This window comes from Pleurodeles waltl, chromosome 1_1 (assembly GCF_031143425.1).
Source record: "Pleurodeles waltl isolate 20211129_DDA chromosome 1_1, aPleWal1.hap1.20221129, whole genome shotgun sequence".
Lineage (NCBI taxonomy): Eukaryota > Metazoa > Chordata > Amphibia > Caudata > Salamandridae > Pleurodeles > Pleurodeles waltl.
The window spans coordinates 904,946,595-904,961,664 of NC_090436.1; the positions used below are offsets into that span (position 1 = coordinate 904,946,595).

The 15,070-nt window shown below is 41.6% G+C and overlaps 1 protein-coding gene across 2 annotated transcripts in view; it reads right to left on the bottom strand.

Annotated features, from left to right (window-relative positions):
* Nucleotides 1-9,127: 9,127 nt before the first annotated feature.
* The window catches only part of LOC138288743 (beta-1,3-galactosyl-O-glycosyl-glycoprotein beta-1,6-N-acetylglucosaminyltransferase-like), a 119,406-nt gene continuing 113,463 nt past the window's right edge, over nt 9,128-15,070 (bottom strand). For both annotated transcript variants that reach the window (XM_069230121.1, XM_069230122.1), the window contains exon 2: nt 9,128-10,945. In XM_069230121.1, coding sequence (XP_069086222.1) covers nt 9,546-10,823 — 1,278 coding nt within the window. In that variant the 5' untranslated portion in view covers nt 10,824-10,945 and the 3' untranslated portion in view covers nt 9,128-9,545. The remainder of the gene's footprint in view (nt 10,946-15,070) is intronic.

The following is a 15,070-nucleotide window of genomic DNA, read 5'->3' on the forward strand; positions in this document are numbered from 1 at the left end:
GTCTGATACTATATTGCTGTATATGCCTAATTAATGTACATGTTTAATATGCATTTATAGGTACAATATTCTTTATTCATATATATTCACAACTGCATGTCTATGTTCTGGCAATGTTCAGGTAATGTTCTTGTATTTGACCAATATGACTTGATCAATAAAAAATGCCTATATATATATATCCTTTAATGGTTCTGATCCAATCAGTAAAAATGCAGGACTGCCCCAGGGCATCAACATAAGGCACTGTACTGCCTAACACTTTCAAGAAAGGAGAAACTCATTGCCCTTTCACAAGCTTTTACACCAATAGACCACTCCCAACCAGGACTCTGAAGCCTAATGTCAACAGTTTCTATAACCCCAACACTCAATTTCCTCCATCCCTTAAACCCTGTTGATGACATGAGCCAGGTTCTCCAATGTCCAGCACAATATTCTGGAACTCTGTGTTGGGACCCTTGCGCACATTTTTGCTAGACATGTTGATGCCTGCAGTGCTTTTAATTCTACGTCATAGGTTCCACTTCATGCTAAAGGAGACCAGACTCTCTTCCACTCTGCAAGTAAAGCCACAATACAAGAGGTTCCACCACACAAAATCTGCAAAACAGCAACCATGCACAGAAGAACCTGGAGGCATGGGACTTGTGTGGATAGACTGGGCAAAAGTTTAAGTAAGAGGAAAGTATTTAAAAGAAAACACAGCCACTCCTTTGGCGAAGGCTGGAACAAGAGCCGGCAAACATGCTGAATGCTGTCTTATTTAAAAGTAATGGCCTTGGAAGGGCTATAAGGAAAAAAGGATTTCAACTAAACAAATTGGAAAAGATAGATGCACGAAACAGACATACAATGGGTAGAGTAGAAATTAACAAGTAATTACCTGCCACAGGACAGAAAGTCAAAGAAACAGTTGAAAGATGAAAGGGAATTTATAAGCTCACAGAGCCCACAAACAAAAGATAAATTAGTGTGTTGCAAGACAGACAACAATATTAACAGAGTTGTGTAAGCAAGACCTTTTGCATAAAGTGCAGGGGCAAGACTTTTACATGAATTGTGCTTATAGCACTTAGCAAAGTTCAGCAATAGAAACATGCATGCTATTTTTCTCAGGCAGACAAGCAATGCGAGAAGTTGCAACGAATTTCACATTTTAAACATTACATATTGTCATTACACTACTTCACTGTAAATTTAAATGACTTACCTTACCACTTACCTTCCCATAAACTTAGCCCTTGAATCTTCGAAAGGAATGAATGGTCTAAGAGGCACAAAGGACAACATTGCAATTCTTCTTAATGCCACAGCAAACTTTGCTTGGAAGAATGTGTTGTTCACCAGGCAGCATTTGTTTCTATCAACTAAACATTTAATGCCCAAACATACACTGCACTTGCAAAGTGGCCTCGAAATAACCGCTTATGGTTAGGGAGGAATGCCACGATTGCGCCTGGGGTATGATGTAAAACATTTGCATTGCTACAGGAAAAAGGTGAAAAGCATGCATTTGTAAATGGGTTTATTCAAACAGAGGAATATATTCACAGGAATGAAAGGAGAGCCAGCAAGGGATACTGGTTTATCAAGTTTCATACCTTTTGAAACTTATTTCTCAGAAAAGAGTTCTCTTCCGCCTCGTGCCCTAAACATATAAGGGCACATACACTCCCTTCCCCTTCGATCCCACAGGCTCAGCTTATGTCCTGTCTCTTAGGCAGAAGGCAGTCCAAGTTGTGCCTCCTTTCAGTCTGCTGAATAATGCACTTTCCATTCTAGATTTTTACAACAGGAAAATGTAGGTTTTAAGCTGGCTCTATTGGGAAAGGACATAATCTAGTTTCCTGTTAAAGGACACAACGCCACCCTGGACCTGGCAGACGATTTTGCAACTTTGAACATAGTCCATAATATCATCTGCCCAGTCGTGGTGTGCAAAATCACATACGTTTCACACAAGACACTTAAATAACTACTAACCATCATCTCTTATGAAAGAGGACAGGTCCAACCTCAGCTTATTTCCATCCACCTTTGAAATCGGGTTTCCATTGGCATCAGCTTTAAGCACAACATATGTATGCAGGCTGTTACTCAGCATAAAATTGTCAGCTTGTCGATATTTCCAAACTAATGTCAACTAGTAAAGCCTTTCGGAGGACTTCTCCATATCAGGGGTCTCCAACCTGGGACTTAACATGTGAAAATTAAGCTTGGGTACTAATCAACACCACCTCAAGCTTTAAACGATGCGTCATAAACTGTACAAAATAAACTCTTCGCACGCACAGCCACAGCATGCTGTTTTCTTGAAATAAATTAAATGTACCAAAAATTCGACACTTTACCATTGCGTCAACCACAAACCCTGAACTTGCAAGTGGGCATTTTAACTGTCATGAACTTTGTAATGGAAAAGTCTGGACACTTTGTAAAAAAAATAGTGAAACGATTCCAGTATCGACTTGACAGAAGAGGAGCTACAAAATGTTAAAAACATACCTGGGGCACTATTAAAATCAGTGCCCCGCGGGCTCGATGCGTGTTTGTGCCAGTTTTCTGAGGGTGCGCCGGGATCAAACAAGGACAGTGAGCCCATTATGTAATACCGGAACTGACAGCAGATTTTCCTAAAACGAAGCAACAGCTTGTTCATAGCAAACTTTGGCAGGGTGTCGTAACTCAGCTGCACTTTGTGAGTCTAGGGCCTGTGAGGGGAAGGGTACTGAGGGAGTTGGCAGTCAACCATGCAGCCCCCAGGGTTTGGAGGAGGAGGAGGGAGGGGGGGGGGGCGGAGCTCCAGGGGGCTCCCTCAGCACAGCACCCGGCCGGAGTGAGTTCGGAGGGGGGTGCCCTCCATGTACTGTGAGGGGGAGAGGGCAGGAGGGAGGGGCTCCAGTTTCGTTACATCAGTAAGTCAGCAGGCTCACAGTCTTATGAAATACCGTGGGCACGTCACAACATACACCAGTGCACTACTTACCAATGCAAGAGAGCAGCTAAATGCATTCCTGCCAAAGCAGAAGCCAAACCACAGATAAGCACATCTAATCAAGTGACACCCATACCATATCAAAGGACATTTAATCAGACTGGGTTAAAGTTCAACTTTTGGAAAAGAAAACTGTTACGAAATGTTAGAAAACGATTCACACTTCGACTGTAAATAATCCGTTTACGTTACTGATTTGCAGGCATCAAATACGTGGCTGCTGTTAACCAAATGCCCTTCAGCCCCTCTTTGAGCAGAACAGGGTTTTTCACCGCATTTTGTATTCCAGACATTTCACTTTACATTTTTTCTACAGAATTAAATACTATTTCGCACAAATAAAAAATGCAATTGCTGAATTCCAAGATGTTCGAACCAATTCTAAGTCACAAATTAGCAATTATCGGAGCAACAGTCCTCACTTAGTTGCCTCAGTATAAAGTAAACAAAAGATCCGCGAGCGTTGGACCTAATACGTGGAGCCCAAAGTAGGTCCAGAAGGGACCTATGCATGTCCCAATTTCACGCTAGCCACAAGAAATTCAATATAATAATAAATAAATAAATATAAACTTAAATAGTGGTTATTTGGAAATTTGACAAGCATTCGATATTCCGAACCTTACCTTTGACATCTCTGCCATAATTGTAACCTTTCTCCCCCCCCAAAATAAAAAGAAAATGGCAATTCTTATTTCTCTAGTGCACTTATCTATCAACAACTCAATTCCTTATTTCCTAGAACATCACTGGTTGTACACCCTTCTCACAACTGTTCCCTTCAAAGTGTCTGTTGCCTGGGTTATTCATTTTGAGAAGTGTTAGAAATTGTCCTTTCTGCAGGACTTTCCCTTGTCTTTTGGTCTTCTTACCTCCCGTTTTTAGGGTCGAGTCTGCTTTGCATGCGCTCGCGCATGCGTATAGCAGCGAGACTCTTTAGTATTTAGAAAAGTGCTCCGAGCCCTGTCAACTTCACGTCAGTGCTTTTTATTGGTTCGTGGGCTTCCCTAATTAAATCGGCTTGCTTTCATTAGTCGAAGGCACGCATAGGTCATGCCTTTTCCGGTGGCTAGCCCTCCTCGAGCGCAGCGACCAAGTACAGAAAACATGCGAGGCTCGCTGTTTTCCATCCGGCTGGTGGACTTTTTTTTTTTTTAAACTAAGCCCGATCTCACTTGGCAGAAGTCGAGCGCTTTACCTACTTGATTTCACTTTTTCGGGTTACGTGCATAAATGCACTTTTGCCCGATAGGTGAAAAGTCGGGTTAGGAGTTTACAATGCGATCGGCTCTAACACGAGCAAACGCGAGACCCGATGCATTGTAAATGCTTGTTTTATCCTGTGCTGAATTTAGTTTTTTTGCTGGCTTTAGGACTTTGGGCACTGTGCCACTGCTGACCAGTGCTCTCTTTCTAAATAGTGTTGGTGATTGGTTTATCCATTATTGGCATCTTTGATTTACTAGTAAGTCCCTAGTAACATGCACTATGTGTGCCCAGGGCCTGTAAAGCAAAAGCTACTAGTTGGCCTGCAGCACTGATTGTGCCACTCACATGACTAGCAGTGTAAACATGTCTCAGACGTGCTACTGGACTGTCTGTGTGTGCAATTGTAACTGCCAGTACCACCCTGCAAATGCACCCACTTGCCAGGCCCAAACTTTCCCTTTCACTACGTGTAAGTTACCCCTAAGGTGGGCCCAAGGCAGCCCCATGGGCAGGTTGCAGTGTATTTAAAAGACAGAACATGTATTGGTGTGTTTTACATGTTATGATAGTGAAATAGTGCTAATTTCGGTTTTCACTATTTCAAGGACTCTCTCTCCCATAGGGTAACATGGGGATTGCCTTGAAATATCTTTAAAGTGTAATTTCTCATTGGGAGCAGCTGGAGAGATGGAGTTTGGGATCTCTGAACTCACAATTTAATCATACAATTAAAAAAACATCTTCATCAAAATATGCTAAGTTTGAAAAGTGCGCATTTTCTTGCACGTCTGGGTGACATTTGGGCTGCTTGTCGATTCACTCTAGACGGTCACACAAAGGGAGCTAAGATGTGCCCTACATATCCTGATGGGTCTTTCTGGGCTAGAGTGGTGGGAGGAGCTGAGACTTGCACCTGAATAGGGCTGTGTCTGTCCTTGCACAAAGCAGTCGCCAACCCCCTGGACAGTGCCTGGGGCCAGGTCAGGAAGCACAGAGTCTTGTACAACTAGATGCTGTAGGAGAGACTGCCACTCTGCCTGTCGCTGTGTTGTGCTGGCCTGCTGGTTGCTGCTTCTGTCCTGGGAGTAAAAGGACTGGACTTTGCTTTCTAGATCCTGCTTCCAAAGGTTCTCCAAGTGCTTGGACTGAAGTCTTAGGGACATCAAAGAATTCATCTGCCAGCAACTGGTCTCTCTTGCTGAGCATCCTGATTCGCCAAGTGATGCCACAGCCAGTTCCCGAGTCCTTGGCAGTGAGTTCTGGTGTAACCAAGAAGAAACCAAGTACATCGACTTCAGAGCGACTTTGGAACTAGTGCAGCTGTCCAATTCCGCCCTGCTGCCTGCACTGTAGTCGTGGTTCTCCGCTGAGTGCAACAACTGACTGACGCAGCAGGCCCAACACCGGCGCAGCACCTCCCAAGTCCTGCCACAGCGTGAGTCCTGAGTGCTGTGGTGTCCCTGATGTCCAGGACACCAGACTCCCCTGTGGTGTGATTGCAACACTGCAAAATCAACGCCTCACATCTTGATCTGCTGGATTCATCGATCCCGCCGGATCGTTAGGAACCTATGCCACATCACCGGCCCTGCAACCGTAAGGAACCAACACCTCACCTCCCCTGCCTAGCAGTAAGTAACCAATGCCTCACCTCCATGGTTGCAGTATGAAACCCACACCGCACTGGCTCCAGTGACGCTTTACCTCCCCGCCTCCATGCAAAGTATTTGTTTCCTCGTTTGCCAAGGTACTGTACCTGGAGTCTGTGTGACTCCGTGACTTACCCACAATCCCTCACGAGTGGCATGGGACTGTTGGGAATTACTCCATCAAGACGATAGTGATAGCCTCAGTTAGAGCTATTGTGTTTCTAAGCGCTTTACTGACAGTTTGAAAAATGTATATCTTTCCTTCCGTATGTTGGATTTTTGTTGCTTTGGTCTTGTTTAATTCAGATAAATATTGGCTATTTTTCTAAAATGGTGTGGAGTCATTTTGTATAGTTTCCACTGTGTTATTTTATGTGTGTACAAATGCTTTACACATTGCCTCTGAGATAAGCCCGACTCCTCATGCCAAGCTACAAAGGGTGTGAGCAGGGGTTAACTTAGCTGTGTGGCTCCCATACAATGACTAGAGCGAGGGTTCCTACTTGGACAGGGTGCGAATCACTGCCAACTAGAGACCCTATTTCTAACAAAAAGCCATGGCATAAGGAAAACACACCCTGTTAAGAAGTTTTGTACTAAATACATTTGAAGCAAGGAGGGCTTGGCTCAACCTTCTTCCATATAAATATTGTCTTATTTCCCACCAATAGGCTAAAATGTGTTGTCATAACAGAAATAATGCATCCAACAACTAATCGACCTTCGGCACCACAGAATGACTTAAAATGCTACGTCTATGGCTCAGACTTTGCCCTACCCACATAATGTAGCAACATAGGTTCTGTAACATTTGTGAATAAGTGCAATTCATACTGTTCTCGGGTGTTGTGTGATTTTAAGGACTGTACAGCTATAGGATCTCAACTAAAAGATGAATTAGGAAAGCAAGATTAACAAAATTCTGGCTCTGAAAATCAGAAGTGTGGTGTGGTGAGGCCTTAGTCCTATATTTGGAATTGGCTCTGGGCTTTCAAAAACAGCCTGCCAGGGCTCCAGTGGAATAAAAGGCCTGTCCAGAACTGTGCAAAACCCGGCCTCATTTCTAAACGTGCCAATTAGGAAATTCTGTCATTCTTGTAGAATCTGTAAGCCAACATTTCACACTAGTTTCTGCGCTTCCATGTCTCAGTAAATTTTCTTTAATTATCTGTACGTCTAGGTGAAAATCTGTTCGCTGTAATTAAGCAGTGGTACCTAATTTGTCTTTTTTTTGCTCTCCCGTAGTAATAGCCCACCGACCATTTTCTACTTTGCAGTTGCGATTTACTTTAAAAGGAGATTCATAATAAGTTTACAGTTGCCGGAATCACTCTACACTTTACTTTGTTTACTTAGGCGAATGGGCTTGATGTACTGAGTATTATGTGCCCGAAAAATGAGAATATGCTCCTCGGATTTCAAGCCACTATGAAGACCAAAGGACCACGTGTCCATTTGTAAAGCCCAAATGGCAAGATAACTTTAGCCCCCCCCCTACTCACTTTGTGCCAATATTATATTTCTGATGGACATTTCATCGCCTATACTGCAGGGCTTCATTAAACAGCTGTAGATGCAGGTGGGGAAATACCTATCACAGGGTGGGAAAGAAACACATCTCCTCCTCCAACAACAACAAAAAAAAAAAACTATCACTGTGGTACAAACAACAACATTGAGAATGTCGTTGTTCAGCCCGCAGTGAAATGTCTGGAAATCCTACTCCCCTCTGCTTATCACTATATAACAGGCTCTAATTTCATCACTGCCTTTTCTAGAATTTTTTTTGTCTTTTTAAACTTGTATTACTTGACCATGCCAACCTGAAGAATCAAGTTAATAGCCCTATCTATTCGGAGACACACTGGATAACAGTTTCAGATGGCAAGTGCAGAACAGCATTCTCACCAACACTGAATGGATCTCCGTCTATCCTTCTCAGATTGGATATCAATGTGATCAAGAGATCTAGTTTACAGAGTGCTAAACGGATTAGAGACGCTACGAGAATGTACTTTGCTGTGTGCATATAAAAAGTTATGGGAACAGTTGCCAATAGGAGGGAAGGACTACAGATATTCCAAACCTACACCACTGCAAGGAAGATTTGTTTTAAGATGAAATTATGCAAAACTCCACAAAAGACTGGCAGTATACAACAAGCATTTGCAATGCGATGGGTCTCACGTTTGCTCGACTTAGAGCTATTAGCGGTGTAAATTCTTCTCTTTCGACTTTTCTTGCCACATACATTGAAAATGAAAAGTATAACAGTTGACAGAAGCGAGCCGATTCAAAGTGCCACAGCCACCATGATTGTAAGCGCAAGTGTTATTGGCTTCCTGTTTGAAAAGTCTAGAGAGGATCGCTGCTGGGATGAAAGGCAAACCAAAACCAGAGGCGAAGCCATCACGTGCTGTAACATGGTGAAGCGTGACCTAGTGTAATGGCCAATAAAAATGATCGCCTGGGAGGGAACTCAGCACACAAGAGGGACATTTCACGAAATGCACCAATAAAAATGAAGCATTTAAGAGGAGCACAACAAAGAATGAATAGCAAGAGAGGGCCCACCGAGAAATTACAACAGGCTAGAGCGCTTGCACGCTCGACCCTAATTAAGAGCGAGGGTGTTGTTCCAGTGTAGTTCCTCTTGACTGTTATATGAAATATATAAATATTACAATGCATATGTAATAAGCATTGTGAATTTCCATCTTCGATTTCTGATTTTGTGAGAATTTAAAATATTTTCCCAGGAGTCTTTCTGGAAATATATATTACAATATAAGGCCCCTCCTCCTCTGTACTTACCCGGACAATCACTAGGAATGGCGTAAGTGAAATGTATACTTATGAGTGGGAAAATCTGCAAATCCTGGGGGCTGATTTTTAAAAGTTTGTGTATTATATTGTTATGATTAAATTCATAGAGCGCTTACTACACTTGACGAGGTGCTGAAGCAATGCTTGGGGCATGTCCTACAGTTTGCACCTAATTTGTACTGGTCTGTTACTGTGTAATCTGCTCTGTCGTCTTGTGCACAACTTTGCCAATCGTAGTGCCATGGATGAGGAACACGAGTTTGATTTATTAATCTAGTTTAGCTAACTATTATACTATTATTAATACTGTTCTACTAAGTGTTGTGTTAATGTATCTAAAGTTGCTGCAAAGTAGTCTGACTAGAAAAGAACATTCCTACATTACATTTCTTTAGGTTCCTTGATTTAATAAAAAATAAAAAATAAATAAAAAAAAAGACATAGCAAATGTATTCAATATTTATTGTCAGTGCTTTTTAGACATTCGAAACAACTGTGCAAAACTAGCTCAGCCAGCATTTGATTAGGACCTCTTAACAGACTGTTGCAGACAAACGCAGCCTTCTGAATGTAAGGAATTACACAAACATGTTTGGTTTCATTATGTGCAGATCTTTGGAAAGAATAACAGGAGTGATCTAGAAAACATTGCAAAATTGTACAGTTCAAGTTCCGCAGCATGTCCCTCTCACTTTCTTCACCAGAGAGCCACATTGTTTAATAAATGATGTCCAAATAAATAAAAAACGCTCATCATCTCTCTGTGTCCTATGGCATTACACCATTTGAAACCCACATTAACTTGTGAGACAAGGCAGGATGTAATAAATAGTACTATTACCATTAGTGTGAACAGTACACTCCTAGGTTTGGTAATACAGAGCTTTTTCCCTTAAATATTCCTCCAGGCACTGTATTGCAAAAGGGTCCACGTCTGTATCAAACTTATTGGCAAACAGGTGGTGTGTTCGGAGCATCCAGTTCAGGTCCCCGGCGCCAAACACACAAATTGATCGGACATGAACCCCGCTGCAGTGTGGGTACGGAGCTCCCTTAGATACGTCCCCTTCAAAGTAATGCCACTTTACAAACCTGGCAATGGAATTCATATCAGAAACATCATATTTCTCATTATTGGGAAGGTAGCCTGGAGCTTCAGGAAATCGCTGTATAGAAGCCCACAGGTATTCATCTGGACTATAAGTGTCTTTTGCCCATTCAAAAAATGTAAGGATTTTCTCATCTTTCAAGGTATACTCGACAAATCTTCTGCTGAGGACAAAATAGGCGCTGCCGGACAAGACAGGCATCCCGAAAGGAGGAGCTTCCTTCTCAGCTCCTGCGCTTTTGATTTTTCCATCAATGATTTCGTGATGCTTTCTCCATCTCCACTCTTTATTTGAAGGCATTCTTTCACTCTCAAGGCTGTTCTCACCCTTCAAAGCTTTCAGTTTCTCCACCATTTCGAGGTTGGTTTTAATTGGGAAATCCATGCCGCAAAGGTTTATCAAGTACTTCCACTTGGCACTTCTCTGATGCAGGTCCTTCATGCAGTTTATGTCCGCCTGCACCCTGGTCCAGGAGGCGTACACCACACTCTCCATCTGGCTTGCCAGAAAAACATTTTCAAAGCAAGAAGATATAGCACTTACTGCAGCCAAGAAGGATTCTGGGGCTTTCTTGTCCACGTGAATGCAGTAATAATTCTGTGGGGCATAGATGATACGCAAAAGCTTTTCAAACATATCTACTTTGTGATGAACAACAATTGAGTATGCAATAGGGAAAGCAGCTTCCTCCTTGCTCAGTGGCTGCAGGACATACTTGCGGGACCTTATAAAGGAGTTGCACTCTCGTGTCATGTTGATATAGTCATCTGTGGTGAGCCTTGGCCGATTCCTGAAGGACACCTTCAAGGTTTCAAGTTTGGCTTGTGCAATGGCCTCGGTGTCGCCCCTTAAGATAGCCTTGCAGTTCACAGCACTGTTGGGATGGTCTTCTCTTAGCTCCAATTGGCTATGGTCCACAAGCGACGCATGTTGGTGAATTTTTACAACTGAGAGAGTCAGAAGAGTAAAGGCAGCCACTAAGAGATACTTGCAACGTTTCAGCTGACAATGACGACATTTTCTTTGCAGCATTTCAGATGTTGTCTGTAGTCCGAATGGTGAAATAACGCCCCGCCACAGTGATTGTCCTGGAAAGGTTTTCAGTGCACCTCACATGAGGCTGCTCACATGGTAGAAGGAGACCAAGTATTAACCTAGCAGAGGAAAAGGGAAAAAACAAAGATTAAGTGAAAGTGTTTGCATTCGGCATTAGTTACCTATTAACAGAAGTACACATGGAAGATGTATTTAGCATTACCAATAAATCTTAAAATAGCATTCACCGGATAAGGATTTAAAAACAAAACCTTGCACTTTTGCGATTTTTCTGCACCGAAGGTACGTTTATAAATAATATCCCAATAACACGGGATTAGGAAACGTGCATTTACAAATGGACCACATGCAAGGCACAGTCAACCAAGAGCCGCAGAGCTTCAACACAAAAAACTTTAATCAAAGATGCCACTCCTACGAATCTTTTTATTTTTACAGAAAACATTAAAATGATACGTTTCACTTTGTGCAATGGAGCAATGTCGGTGTGCACTGTCAATTTGTTTGCTATTTTTTTAAAACAGAATGTACTCTAATAAAACACAGACCATTATTACCAATGAAGCGTGGACCGAGAAAGGACTATTTGAAAACATAAACAAGCTTAGGCAAGCTAAGCAGCAACTCGTCAGAAAATATTAAGGTTAAAAAAAGAAAATCAATTGTTAATACATATATAGTTCTTTCCTGGGTAATCCAACTGCTAGGGCAGACCAAGCTAAGACTTACAGGTTAATTTAACTGTAATTCTCCGTTTACAGTTTTCCTGGACTCAACTAAAATATTAGTATCCTTTAGAATCTGTGTATGGGGATGTAGATTGGATACAGGTCTGCAGACACTTAAGCCCTGATTACCAAAGTAAACAGACTTTTTTGTAAGTCTATAATTTATTACAGTTCAGAATAGAATTTTAATAGTAGTATTGTTACAACTGCGGAGCCTCTCTACTCATAAAGGAGACAAACACATAAAAAGATATAGAGCAGTAAGGTTACTACTCTGTAAATTTCTTAGTGAATTTCAATAAATTTGCAAACTTACACAAAATCCAACTTACCTTTGTGAATCAGGGCCAAAAAGACAGATCTACTTAGTCACTGGTAACCTAAAGTTAATCAAATAACGTTCCACTGCTTCAGTCCCACAAACTGACAAATCCCACCTTTAATATCAATTTAAAAGGCAGACTTTTCTGAAAAAGTTCAGGTTCCTACTGCGAGCCTCTGAAATATTTCACCATTTAGTAAATAAGTAACATGTTACTAACCCATTGGTGATAGTGTACCCAATAATAAGTACTACCCCATGGTTGCACACTTGTATTAGCATCGTTGATCTCAAACGTGAGGAAGAACCCAAACTCAAAAAAGCTACAGTCCATGCCGACAATCTCCCAATTTTCGGTTGCTAGGACACACCACACACTAACGTTTGATTAAAAAAAGATGCAGCATCCTCCATGTAATCCAATGTGCTGAGGAAGATTGTGTGAACATGTACACAGTACAAATCATAGGGAGCCTTATTGCTACGGGCTAAACTACTAGTTCTCTCAAAGGTGAGCTCCCAATGGGGAGACACTAAAAGAACAAAATAGTAATGAATAATCATTAAGCTAAAGATGTATACAGATACTAACTTGGCACAAACATTTTACAACACAGCATACCAAAATCACGCTCCAGTCTTAAACTTAGTACACAGGCAGTAAAATTTACTAAACAAATTGAGCAAAAACTGAATCGAAACAACGATGATCTCAATAAAGGGCACATGAAGAAAGGCAAAGTTTCCCTACTTTGAACAGGACTAGCCTGGATATCTTCGAGGAAGATCCTGTATGTAGAATCAGATTCCATCAATGCAGGGTTCTTGATCAAGAAAATCAACTCAAGTAGACACTAAGGGGGTTATTACAACTTTGGAGGAGGTGTTAATCCATCCCAAAAGTGACGGATATACCACCAGCCGTATTACGAGTTCCATAGGATATAATGGTCTCGTAATACGGCTGGTGGTATATCCGTCACTTTAGGGACGGATTAACACCTCCTCCAAAGTTGTAAAACCCCCTAAGTCAGTTAATTTCTTACCCTGAGACAAGAAGAATACCACACCCAAAAGCTTATGCAGATTCCACCTTCTATAATTGTTGCCAGAGGTGCAGAAAAACAGAACAGCTGAATTATTTATTGGTTACCATAATGCCACTCACATATGCACAAGCACCAAATTACAATGCACGTAAAGGACGTTCGTGTATGTTGAAAAATAAATATATATATATACACACCACATCCCCCTTCTTGTACTTACGTTGGTGAAACAGTCCTAAAGACAAAAAAGGCAAAGGCAAATTGAGAAGATTATAATTATGGGGTTGAGGAAAAGACCTTAGTTTGGCTACAATGAAAGTATGCCCAACAAAATCTCTACTAATCAGCAAGAAACTAAGCGGAGGAAATCAAGATTTCCATCTCATTTAATCAGCAACTTTTAAGGACCCGATTGTGCTGGGACCTTTGCAATGTGAAAAATACATTTCATTTGCAAAACAGATGTTTGTAAATTCAGTGTCGTCCAGAAAGTCTAAGCAGGGGACAAGCTAGCATACGTTTTTAGTCTATGACACAGATGCCCATTAATCACCCAGCAGGGACAGCTCTGAGAATGGCACAGCAAATCTCATCAGCAGACAACAAATGGGAATATGTCCGTGCTGCCAGATGCAGCATAGTAAATGAGGGGTTAGGGGCTAGCTGTCATCAAAGTAGCTCAAAAGACCAGAGATCTTGATAACCAGGAAACTGACCACTGGGAGAGGAGCTTCACCCTGAATGTGCATTAAGGTGTGTGAAAAAAAGTAAGCCATCATTATACATTATAAGTGTTTCCTTGTACAAAACATAAGTAAGCCAGACTACTCAGTAATGAACAAATATTCTAGTCTTACTCTGAAACCCTTATCAACCAAAGGTGCTCATTTAATTAATTTGAGACCTATATTCTTCATGCAATAGGAAATACATGTGACGTAAAAAATAAAAAAATAAAAATAAATAAAAACAGGTTGTACTTTAGCTTAATCGGCTTCTGCGCCTTGTTTGAGTTAAATGAAAATGTCCCTTAACCAAACAGGCTACTGCATTCATTAGAGATCAGGTAACTTCATGAGTTAATCAGTACAGCAACAAAAAAGGTTCAATTAAAAAGGTTCAACTAAATGAGTTGGCTCATTACAGCATTTAGACAAAAGATTACACATACACTTTTGGCATGTAGATATGACAGGACTGGAGTTCTCCAAAAGTGGGATCATTACGGGATGGACGCAACTGAATTTGAGTGTGGCTGGAAAGCCCACTTGCTGTTTAAGATTTTGGGGCTATGTCCCAGGAGACTCAAGATATTGGCCTTATTTGAAAACGTAATTTGTCCAAAAACTCGCCCTCCTGGTGGGCTCACAGAAACCCCTCAACCATGTAAGACCATGAAGATGGGTGCCTGTGCCCCACCAAGACTGTATTGTGGAGGCTCTAACAAAGGCTGTGCGCAAAGGTTACCTTGGGATGGTTTCAGATCTGTGGGCTCAACAAGGCACCTGATTGGGCTTAAGAGCCACGCACCTTCTGCTGATTTACTCTAGTCTCCTCAATAGACAATAGATCAATGTGACATAATGGGCACATCTGACAGATTGATGTCACCAGCTCAGTTAACCTTCATTCCTTCAAGTGTACTGGTGTACTCGTGTCTAAACATGGTAAACAAAATGCGGTTTCATATGTAAGTAAGACTCCGTGATCCAAAAAAATCTGAACATAATAAAACGACTCCTACCTGCAGACGGTTCTAACCCAAACTACTGCGGGAATGCTTTCATGTGCTACCATCCTACATGAAAATATCACCTTTACGTCTACACAAATAGCTCTGCCCTCAGCCATGCACAGAACAACAATTCGGTACAGACATTTTCCTGAACCCTAAAATCCCGGTAGTAGAGGATACAAACGATTTGTCTGAAATAAAAAAAAGCCTGTGTATTTTGTAGCCATGGTTTGTACCTGTTGGATTTTCCTCCCTAGCCCACTGGCTAGTTCAGCTTGTAAAGTGATTCCCTAGCTATATAGCCTACGTGCATTGTTAACTTAAGCATGGATCGAAGATTCATGGTCTAAATAAAATGACAAGTGACCAAGAACCAAAAATAAAGCCAA